This window comes from Sapajus apella, unplaced genomic scaffold (assembly GCF_009761245.1).
Source record: "Sapajus apella isolate SASKATOON/1434 unplaced genomic scaffold, GSC_monkey_1.0 scaffold10, whole genome shotgun sequence".
NCBI classification, from domain to species: Eukaryota; Metazoa; Chordata; class Mammalia; order Primates; family Cebidae; genus Sapajus; species Sapajus apella.
Genome location: NW_022436950.1, coordinates 33,030,799 through 33,042,170, shown reverse-complemented (window position 1 = coordinate 33,042,170; position 11,372 = coordinate 33,030,799). Strand labels below are relative to the sequence as shown.

Below are 11,372 nucleotides of genomic sequence, written 5' to 3'. Positions count from 1 at the left end.
TACCCAGGCTGGAGTGCAATGGCCGCGATCTCGGCTCACCGCAACCTCCGCCTCCTGGGTTCAGGCAATTCTCCTGCCTCAGCCTCCTGAGTAGCTGGGATTACAGGCACGCGCCACCATGCCCAGCTAATTTTTTGTATTTTTAGTAGAGACGGGGTTTCACCGTGTTGACCAGGATGGTCTCGATCTCTTGACCTCGTGATCCACCCGCCTCGGCCTCCCAAAGTGCTGGGATTACAGGCTTGAGCCACCGCGCCCGGCGATGCATTTTATTTAAGTTGCAGAAAATAATTATTCAGATCCTTCCTATTTTTAGTTTTTTTTTTTTTTTTTTTTTTTTGAGACAAGAGTCTCACTTTGTCACCAGGCTGGAGTACAGTGGTGCAATCTCAGTTCACTGCAACCTCTGCCTCCTGGGGTCAAGTGATTCTCCTCCTCAGCCTCCCAAGTAGCTGGGATTATAGATGCCTGCCACCACACCCAGCTAATTATCATATTTTAGTAGAGATGGGTTTTCACCATGTTGGCCAGATGGTCTCGATCTCTTGTCCTTGTGGTCCGCCTGACTCGGCCTTCCAAAGTGCGGGGATTACAAGCATTAGCCACCACGCCCGGTGTATTTTTAGTTTTTAAAAAATTTTTATTGCCACATCACAAGGAGTCAAGAGGATCCTTCCTAAGTTTTATATCCACCCAAAAACGTGATGTCTATATAGTGACCAAAAATAAAAACAATAAAAGTAGGGTCAGCTCTCTATCTTGGAAACAATTTTAATCTGAAAGCCTTCATCAGAGGACCCATATGAAAGCTTTATACTGATTTGTGGAAAAGTAGTAATTTATTGGGCTGTTTCCAGGAGACACAGATTCTTCGTTTCTGAGTTCCTGAGCTGTTCACTCACTGTGCCAGAGCAGCTGACTTCCCACAGGGTATACTTGAGTATCTCAGCAACCGAGGCCCGGAAGCGAGCTTGGAACTTTTTACTAATTAGGACGTAAAGGATGGGGTTCAAGCAACTATTGAGGAATGCCAAACCAGTGGAGAGGGGGATTCCAGCCTGCAGCACATAGTGGGAATAGCTATTGTGGTGAATGGTGAGCTCCCAAATGCTAAACAGGTGATAGGGAGTCCAGCAAACCACAAAGGCCACAACCACAGCCAGAATTGTCCAGAAATGCTTACTGGAGATCAGGATGCTTCGCTTCTTCACTTTGAAGATGAGACACAAGTAGAAAATACTCATTGTTAGCAAAGGGAAGAGGTAGCCAAAGATAAATTTCACCCAGGTCAGAACGTGGTGTCTTATCAAAGTGAGGTCAGGATCATGCTTCTGAAAATTGTTATAGCAAAGAGTATGGTTACGGAACTCCACAGTTTCCCGGAAGTATAGGGCAGGACCACCAATTAGAGAAGCCAAAAGCCAGATGAATATAATGACAATCAGAGAGTTGTTGAGGGTTCGATGCCGATGACACAAGACAGGATGGATCAAGTGGATATAGTGGTCCAGGCTGATCACCGTGAGGAAGAAAACACTGGCAAACATGTTCAACTGGGCAATGAAGGAATTGGCTTTGCACAGCCAGATGCCAAAGGGCCAGTGGAAATTCATGGCCACATAGGAAATGTACAGGGGCAGGAAGAGAACAAAAATGAAATCCGCAACGGCTAGATTGAGGAACCACAGAGTAGTGACTGACTTCTTCCACTTGAACCCCGTGAACCAAATGACAATGGCATTTCCTGGAATTCCCAGTACAAAAGCTAAACAATATAGCACCAGAGAGACCCAGTGAACAACTCCTAGCTCGACTTTCTCCTCCAAATCAGACTCCAGAGAGTAATAGTCTAGTTCATAGGAATAGTTCTCAAATTCTTCAAATAATGTTTCCTCTATATCTCCCATGACCTTGGTAAGTGGAGAATGAAGAAATCTGTAGAAACAAATTTAAAAAGACAGAAAAAAAATTTTAAAGAAAAATAAAATGTTAGTGAATAAGGAACATGAAGATAAAAATATTTCAGGTTATAGACCAGACATAGTAATTTTTTTTTTTTTTTTTGAGACAGGGTCTCACTCTGTTGCCCAAGCTGGAGTGCAATGGCATGATTTTGGCTCACTGCAGCCTTGACCTCCTAGGCTGAAGTGCCTCCTATCTCAGCCTCCCCAGTAACTAGGACCACAGGTGCTCACGACCATACCCAGCCAATTTTAAATTTTTCTGTAGAAATGAGGTCTCACTATATTGCTCAGGCTGATCTCCAACTTCTGGGCTCAAGTGATCCTCCTGCCTCAGCCTCCCAAGGTGTTAGGATTACAGGCATAAGCCACCATGCCCAGCCAACATAGTATATTTTTTGATGGGACTTGTGGTTATACTCCATATGTTCAAGTCTTGATGAGCCTCAGTTTTACTCGGCTATCACTCTCCCAGCTATGAAAGTACATTTTTATCAAGTATTTAGTAATTGCTAAATTAAAATGAATGTTAAAATTCTTCTGTTCATAATGTTTGTAGGGCTGACTAGAGAGAGTCTAACATTCAACAAGCATTTATTAGATTCCTACTATGCATTATTATTTTATGGCAGATGCAAAAAAAAAAACAGATTAATACTTACACAGTGATAACTTAAAAATCTGTATTTCGGCCAGGCACAGTGGCTCACACCTGTAATTCTAGTACTTTGGGAGGCTGAGGCAGGGAGATCACTTGAGACCAGCCTGGGAAATATAGCAAAAACTTGTCTCTACAAAAAAATTAGCCCAGTCTGGTGGCTCATACTGTAGTCTCAGCTACTCAGGAGGCTGAGGCAAGAGGACTGCATGAGCCCAGGAGTTTGTGGCTGCAGTGAGCTATGATTGAGCCACTCCACTTCAGCCTGGCAACAGAGTAGGACACCACCTCAAGACAAAAATTTTCCGCAAAATCTGGATTTGTTGTTGCCCTGATTTCTTAAGCTCTAGACAAATAGTTCCAGTTACTTCCTAGACCCCTCCACCTGGATGTTACTGGAGATTTTGACCCAAGATTTTGCTTCTAAGTATATTTTGAGTCCATGTTTATGAAACCAAACAGAGTAATCAGAATTATATCAATATGAATGGCTTTTCATCCCAAAGGTAGCTTTTGGAATAAACTTAATTATGGCCACTTAATTCCTATATTAATTTCCTATAGAATGCAATTAAGCTTTATTTAAATTTTTACCTTACAGAAATAATTCTTTTTTACAATAATTTATGACAAAAATTGGATTTTTTTTTTTTTTTTTTGAGACAGAGTCTTGCTCTGTTGCCAAGTCTGGAGTGCATGGTGTGATCTCAGCTCACTGCAGCCTCTGCCTCCTGGGCTCAAGCAATTCTCCTGCCTCAGTCTCCCGAGTAGTTGGGATTACAGATGCCTGCTACCACTCCTGGCTATTTTTAGTAGAGACAGGGTTTCACCATGTTGGCCAGGCTGGTCTCAAATTCCTGATCTCAAGTGACCCACCTGCCTCAACCTCCCAAAGTGCTAGGATTACAGGTGTGACCCACAGCGCCTGGCCAAAGATTGGATTTATTAATCAGTTTCACTTTATTTTTGTCCATACCAAATTTTGTCTCTTATAATTTCTACCAAAGTAAGTTTTATTTTGTGCCTACCCACCTCCCTTTTTTCTCATCAAGTCCAGTTTTTCTGGGTTAAGAAGACTTGAATATCAGTTTTTCAATCAGAATAAAGTGTACTGTGTGCAACTCTGGCATCTTCCATTTTATTTTGTGCTATTCTATCTGTAGTATTGAAGATTAAGCAGCAAAAAGATTAGTAGTTATATTCATTTCATGGAGCTACAATCATACATGAGGCAAATACGTAAAATTTGAGATTATAAAGAGGTCAAAACATCCTGTGTTGCTCATGGGTTTCTCAAATTCAATTTGACTGTCACTGAATTCATTCATCATCCTAGCTAAAACCTTCTGAGAAATCTGACAGGGCATAATTAAAAAACAAAAGCAATCTATTCACTTCCTCCCAGCCCTAGCCCAGTAACATTTTGTTCTTCAGGATTCAATTCAAATGCCACCTTTCTTAGAAACATTTTCTGACTTACCTTTCTGCAGATAATTATAATAATTGTTGTTATTAAAACAATTTATTATAAAATAATAGTCAATGTTATTGAGAATTTACTAGATGCCAGACATGTATGATCTAATTTGATCCTCATAAGAATCTTACAGATACCTGTAATCCCAGCTGTTTGGGAGGCTGAGGCAGGAGGATTGCTTGAGCCCAGGAGTTTCAGACAAGCCTGGGCAGCAAAGTGAAACACTGTTTCATAAAAGAAAAAAAAAAAATCTTACATTTTAGGTAAGTACAGGTGACCCTTGAAAAACATGGGGGGTGCCTAGAGGTGCCGACCCCACACACAGTAAAAAAAATTCACATATAACTTTTAATTATTATTATTTGAGACAGGCTCCCACTGTCACCCAGGCCAGAGTGCAATGGTGCAATCATAGGTGACTGCAGCTTCAAACTCCTAAGCTCAAGTGATTCTCTCACCTCAACTTCGCAAGTAGCTGGGACTACAGAAGTACACCACCATGCCTGGCTAATATTCTTATTTTTGTAGAGATGGGATCTTGCTATGTTGCCCAGGCTGGTCTTGAACTCCTTAAGGGATTCTCCTGCCTCAGCCTCCCAAAGTGCTGAAATTACGGGAGTAAGTCACTGTGCCCAGCCTATTATTATTATTGAGATGGAGTCTTTCTCTGTTGCCCAAGTTGGAGTGTAGTGGCACAATCTCGGCTCACTGCAATCTCCACCTCCAGGGTTCAAGTGATTCTCCTGCCTCAGCCTTCCTAGTAGCTGGGATTACAGGCACCCGCCACCACACCTTGCCAATTTTTGTATTTTTAGTAGAGACAGGGTTTCACCTTGTTGGTCAGGCTGGTCTTGAACTCCTGACCTCAGGTGATCTGCCCGCCTTAGCCTCCCAAAGTGTTGAGATTTCAGGCATGAGCCACCATGCCCAGGCTTATTATTGTTGAGACCAACTCTCTCATTCTGCTGCCAAGGCTAGAGTACAGTGTTGCAATCTTGGCTCACTGCAACTTCTGCCTCCTAGGTTCAAGAGGTTCTCCTCCCTCAGCCTCCCAAGTAGCTGGGACTACAGGCTTGTGCCACTACACCTGGCTGATTTTTGTATTTTTAGTAGAGATGGGGATTCACCATGTTGGCCAGGCTGGTTTTGATCTCCTGAGCTCAAGTAATCCACCTACCTCAGCCTCCCCAAAGGGCTGGAATTACAGGCGTGAGCCGCCATGCCTGGCCCTATTATTATTTTTTTTTAAAAACGGGTATCACTATGTTTCCCAGGCTTAACTCAAACTCCTAAGCCCAAGGTTCCTCCCACCTCAGACTCAGTTGTTGAGACTACAGGAACATACCATCAAACTTATCTTGCATATAACTTTTGACTCCCCCAAAACTTAACTATTAATAGCCTTCTGTTCATCAGAAGCCTTATTGGCCGGGCGCGGTGGCTCACGCCTGTAATTCCAGAACTTTGGGAGGCTGAGGAGGGTGGATCACCAGACGTTGGGAGTTTGAGACCAGTCTGACCAACATGGAGAAACCCCATCTCTGCTAAAAATACAATATTAACCGGGCATGGTGGTGCATGCATGTAATGCCACCTACCCGGGAGGCTGAGGCAGGAGAATTGCTTGAATCTGGAAGACAGAGGTTGCTGTGAGCCGAGATCATGCCATTGCACTCCAGCCTGGACATCAAGAGCAAAACTCCATCTCAAAAAAATAAATAAATAAATAAAAAGCCTTACTAATGACATAAAGTGTCAACACATATTTTGTAGGTTTTATGTAAGTTTTATATACTCTATTTTTGCAATAAAGTAAGCTAGAGAAAAGAAAATGTTATTAGGAAATCATAAGGGGCTGACAGCAATGGCTCACACCTATAATCCCAGCACTTTGGGAGGCCAAGGTGGGTGAATCACCTAAGGTCAAGAGTTCAATACCAGCCTGATCAACATAATGAAACCCTGTCTCTATTAAAAATATGAAATTATCCAGGTATGGTGGTGTATGCCTATAATCTCAACTGCTCGGGAGGCTGAGGCAGGAGGATTGCTTGAACCCGGGAGGTGGAGGTTATAGTGAGCTGAGATTGTACCACTGCACTCCAGCTTGGGCAACAAGAGTAAAACTTCATCTTAAAAAAAAAAAAAAAAAGGGAAATCATAAGGAAGAAAAAAGTGTATTTACTATTCATTAAGTGGAAGTGGACCAACATATAGGGCTTCATCCTCATCATCTTCACAAGTAGGCTGAGGAAGAGGAAGAAGGCAGGTTGGTATTGCTATCTTGGGGTGGTAGGGGCAGAGAAAGAAAATCTACACAGAAGCGGATCTGCATAGTTGAAATCCATGTTGAGAGCTGGGCGTGGTGGCTCATATCTGTCATCCCAGCACTTTGGGAGGCTGAGGTGGGTGGATCATGAGGTCAGGAGATCGAGACCATCCTGGCCAACACAGTGAAACCCCATCTCTACTAAAATACAAAAAAAAAAAAAATTATCTGGGCATGGTGGTGCACACCCGTAGCCCCAGCTGCTTGGGAGGCTGAAGCAGGGCAATCGCTTGAACCCGGGAGGTGGAGATTGCAGTGAGCTGAGATCGCACCACTGAACTCCAGCCTGGCGACAAAATGAGACTCCATCCCAAAAAAAAACAACCCATGTTGTTCAAGGGTCAACTGTACTATTATTGGACTCATTTGTAAGAAACACTGAAGCTTATAGAAGTGTAGTAACTTACCCAGGATCAGGCAACCTGTGATTGCAGGGTCAGGACCTAAAGTCAGATTGGTTGGACCCATAGCCTGAACTCTTAACCACGACCGCATTCCCCTCTTCTGTCATACTTCTCTTATCACACATAACACATTATGTTGTCATTAGTTTATTTTTAATTTCTCCCCTACTAGACTGTGAACTTTTTGAGAATAAGGACTGTCATTGCTGTACCCACAGTGCCTTGTACATCTTCATATATCACAGGTGATTAACAGATGCTTAATAAATGATTGGCTCCCATTGCAAACCAAAGATAATTTTAAAATTTCAGGTGAGGTTTTGTGAGTTCACCCCTAAGTCAGTGTCACTGCCAGACTCTCTCTAACCTTGACCCACAGTTCTATCACCAGGATCTTGACTTATTCCTCGACACCAAATCCCTTCCTTGGTGGGCCCTACTCCAGTGAGCAAGAATTGGCTCCTGACTTGCTGCCCTGTTCTTTCAGGCCTGGGATCTCACCCTGCTCTCACTCCTGGTGGATGACTCTCCCCAGTGTCAGACCCTTTCCAGCTTAGCCTAAAACTTTCTGTGTTGGTTTTCTGCCTATGTCCTAGGACGTCCTTACCTTCCTGGTGCCTATGATCTGTTCCTTTAGGTTATTAGCAATTCAGAAGCCACAGGGCCCATGGGGTGATCTGAATCACCTTACAAAACCCTAAACAGAATCTCATTCCCCAAACAAAGAAAAGTCCATGGGAGACCCGTTAATAGCTTCTAGCCACTATCCTCTAACCCTTCCAATGTCATTACTGAACCTCCTGGGACAGCGTTATCATAACAGGGCCTGTTAAAGGCAACCATCTTCTTCCTCATTCTGTTGGAATGGGTCGGCAGAGTGGAGTGTTGGAGGGTGGGATAGTGGTACGTTTACGTGTGCGGGTATGCCTTGAGGATGAGTGATCTATCTGAATAGAGCACCTTCAAACAGAAAGCCCTGCATCAGAGGCGTTCCTAATCTTCCAGAAAGTAGATGAAAATATTAGATTAAAAGTATAGTTCAGGCTTGGAGAAAAAGCTTCAAGAACAGCTGGTTGCTGCTTGGCTGAATCCTTTATGGGAAATAGGAGCTTAGGAATTCCCCTAAGATTTAGAGCAAATGTTTTTGTTTGATGGTGATGGTGAGGAGGGGAGACAGAGTGGAGAAAAGAGAGAAGGCAGAGGGCATGGTGGCTTATGCCTGTAATCCCAGCACTTTGGGAGGCTGAGAAGGATGGATCACCTGAGGTTGGGAGTTCAAGACCAGCCTGACCAACATGGAGAAACCTCATTTCTACTAAAAACACAAAAATTAGCCAGGCATGGTGGCACATGCCTGTAATCCCAGCTACTTGGGAGGCTGAGGCAGGAGAATCGCTTGAACTTGGGAGGTGGAGGTGGCAGGGAGCTGAGATCGTGCCATTGCACTCCAGCCTGGGCAACAAAAGCAAAACTTCGTCTCAAAAAAAAAAAAAAAAAAAAAAAAAAAAAGAGAGAGAGAGAGAGAATGCAGAACTTAGCCACTGTCCTACTGAGTCCTTGAACAGACACAGTGACTTTTGAGGGCATATTCTTATTTACCTATTATACCTTGTTTGGCTATTGCTTTACAGCTTTCAGGTACTTCCAGATCTAAGTAAGTTTCCAGATCTCATTTAGACCTTCCCAAATATCTAGAGACTAAATGTATTCATTTCCTAGGGCTGCCACAACAAAGCACCAGAGACTGCTTGGCCTAAGACGACAGAAATGGTTTGTTTCACAGTCTGGAGGTTCAAAGTCTGAAATCAAGGTTGCTTCCTTCTGAGGGCTGTCGTGGAAAACCTGCTCCATGCCTCTTGGCCTCGCTTCTTGTGGTTTGCTGGCAAACTTTGACCTTCCTTGGCTTGTCCATGTGTTACAGTGATCTCTGTCTTCATTTTTACATGGCATTCTCCCTATGCGACTCTTTGTAAATTCCAACCCGCCCCCCTTTTTTTTTTTTTGAGACAGAGTCTCACTCTTGTTGCCCAGGCTGGAGTGCAATGGTGCGATCTTGGCTCACTGCAACCTCTGCCTGCTGGATTCAAGTGATTTTCCTGCCTCAGCCTCCCGAGTAGCTGGGACAATTGGCATGTGCTACCATGCCCAGCTAATTTTGTATTTTTAGTAGAGACGGGGTTTCTCTGTGTTGGTAAGGCTGGTCTCAAACTCCTGACCTCAGGTGATCCGTCCGCCTCAGCTTCCCAAACAACGGGGATTATAGGCATGAGCCACCACACCCAGCTAAATTTCCCCTTTATATAAAGACACCAGTCATTTTGGTTTAGGGCCCACACTAATACCTCATTCTATTTTCTATTCTATTGCCTCTATAAAGACCCATTTCTTTCCTTATCTTTTTTTTTTTTTTTTTTTTGGGACGAGTTTCGCTCTTGTTACCCAGGCTGGAGTGCAATGGCGCAATCTCGGCTCACCGCAGCCTCCACCTCCTGGGTTCAGGCAATTCTCCTGCCTCAGCCTCCTGAGTAGCTGGGATTACAGGCACGCGCCACCATGCCCAGCTAATTTTTTGTATTTTTAGTAGAGACGGGGTTTCACCGTGTTGACCAGGATGGTCTCGATCTCTTGACCTCGTGATCCACCTGCCTCGGCCTCCCAAAGTGCTGGGATTACAGGCTTGAGCCACCGCGCCCGGCCCCTCTTTCCTTATCTTTTTGATACAGGGTTTCACTCTTGTTGCCCAGACTGGAATGCAGTGGTGTGATCTCAGCTCACTGCAACCTCTGCCTCCTGGGTTCAAGCGATTCTTCTGCCTCAGCCTCCCAAGTAGCTGAGACTACAGGCACGTGCCACCATGCCCAGCTAATTTTTGTATTTTCAGTAGAGACAGGGTTTCTGTCTCTACAAGAGTTTGGCCAGGCTGGTCTCAAACTCTTGACCTCGTGATCTGCCCACCTCAGCCTTCCAAAGTGCTGAGATTACAGGCATAAGCCACTGCACCTGGCCTAGACCCCATTTCAAATAAGGTCATAGTCTGAGATAATGGGGGTTAAGACTCAACATATCTTTTTTTTTGGTGGGGTAGGAGGGTTACCATCCAATTCACAGCACTAACCCAGTAGTGGCAACCATCATTTCTGAATCCCGACCATTCATTCATTCAGCCAATATTTGGTAAGTGCCTACATTTTCAGGCACTATTCTAGCCAAATGAAATAATCACTAAATAAGACAACTATTTCTTCCCTCTTAGATTTTACATTTACCAGGCAGGGAAAGACTGTAAAAAAAAATAATAATAATTATAAAATTACATAGTGTGTTAAAAGATGGTAAGTGCTATAGAAAGATGAAAAACATTGAACAAAATAAAGGGAGTAGAAGGTAGTTTTAACTTTCTTTCTTTTTTTTTTTTTTAAAGACCGAGTCTTGCTCTGTTGCCCAGGCTGAAGTGCAGTGGTGTAATCTCTACTCACTGCAACTTTGCATCCTGGGTTCTAGTAATTCTCCTGCCTCAGCCTCCGAGTAGCTTCGATTACAGGCGTGAGCCACCACAGCCAGCTAATTTTTGTCTTTTTAGCAGAGATGGGGTTTCACTGTGTTGGCTGGGCTGGTCTCAAACTCCTGATCTCAAGTGATCCGCCCACCTCAGCCTTCCAAAGTGCTGAGATAACCGGCTCGAGCCACCGTCCTTGGGCTGGTTTTAACTTTCAGTAACCTGGTCTGAGAAGGACTCATTGAGAAAATAACTGCAAAGGCTTGACGGAGGTGAGGGGATTAGTTGTGGATATTTCCAGCAAGAGTGTTCCAGGCAGAGGGGGCAGCCAGAGCAGAGGCCCTATGTCAGAAATGCGTCTAACATATTCTAGAAGCAATAAGGATGCCAGCATGTCTAGGATAGGATGAAAAAACCATGCAAGAGGAAGAAAAGGAGAAAAAACGTTCAACAAGAATGTAGGAAGTTATATCATATAGATGCTTGTTAGCCTTTGAAGGATTTTAGCAAAGGGAAAAAGCAATCTGATTTTTATTATGGAAAGAGCCTGCTTTCTGCTGTGTAGAGAATAGACTGTTAGGTATAATGGTGGGGCAAACAAGTATAGAAATAGGCAGACCAGGCCAAGTGCGGTGGCTCACGCCTGTAATCCCAGCACTTTGGGAGGCCGAGGCAGGTGGATCATGAGATCAAGAGATCAAGACCATCTGGGCCAACATGGTGAAACCCCATCTCTACTAAAAATACAAAAATTACCTGGATATGGTGGCGTGTGCCTGTAGTCCCAGCTACTTGGGAGGCTGAGGCAGGAGAATCGCTTGAACCTGGGAGGCGGAAGTTGCAGTGAGCCAAGATCGTGCCACTGTACTTAGCCTGGGCAACAGAGCAAGATGCCGTCTAAAAAAAAAGGAAAGAAATAGAAACTCCAAGTGGGCTTTCCCTTTTTGCAACAACCAGTAAGTTATCCCTTGTTCCCAGGAAGGCAATCACAAGATGTATTGCTACTCAGAGGCCTCTCCAGAGATCCTGCTTCCCTCAACAGACAGA

General features: G+C 44.0%; 1 protein-coding gene across 3 annotated transcripts in view; it reads right to left on the bottom strand.

Annotated features, from left to right (window-relative positions):
* Positions 1-581: 581 nt before the first annotated feature.
* The window catches only part of GPR1 (G protein-coupled receptor 1), a 48,907-nt gene continuing 38,116 nt past the window's right edge, over positions 582-11,372 (bottom strand). For all 3 annotated transcript variants that reach the window (XM_032278506.1, XM_032278507.1, XM_032278508.1), the window contains one exon: positions 582-1,935. In XM_032278506.1, the coding sequence (XP_032134397.1) occupies positions 840-1,907 (1,068 nt within the window). In that variant the 5' untranslated portion in view covers positions 1,908-1,935 and the 3' untranslated portion in view covers positions 582-839. The remainder of the gene's footprint in view (positions 1,936-11,372) is intronic.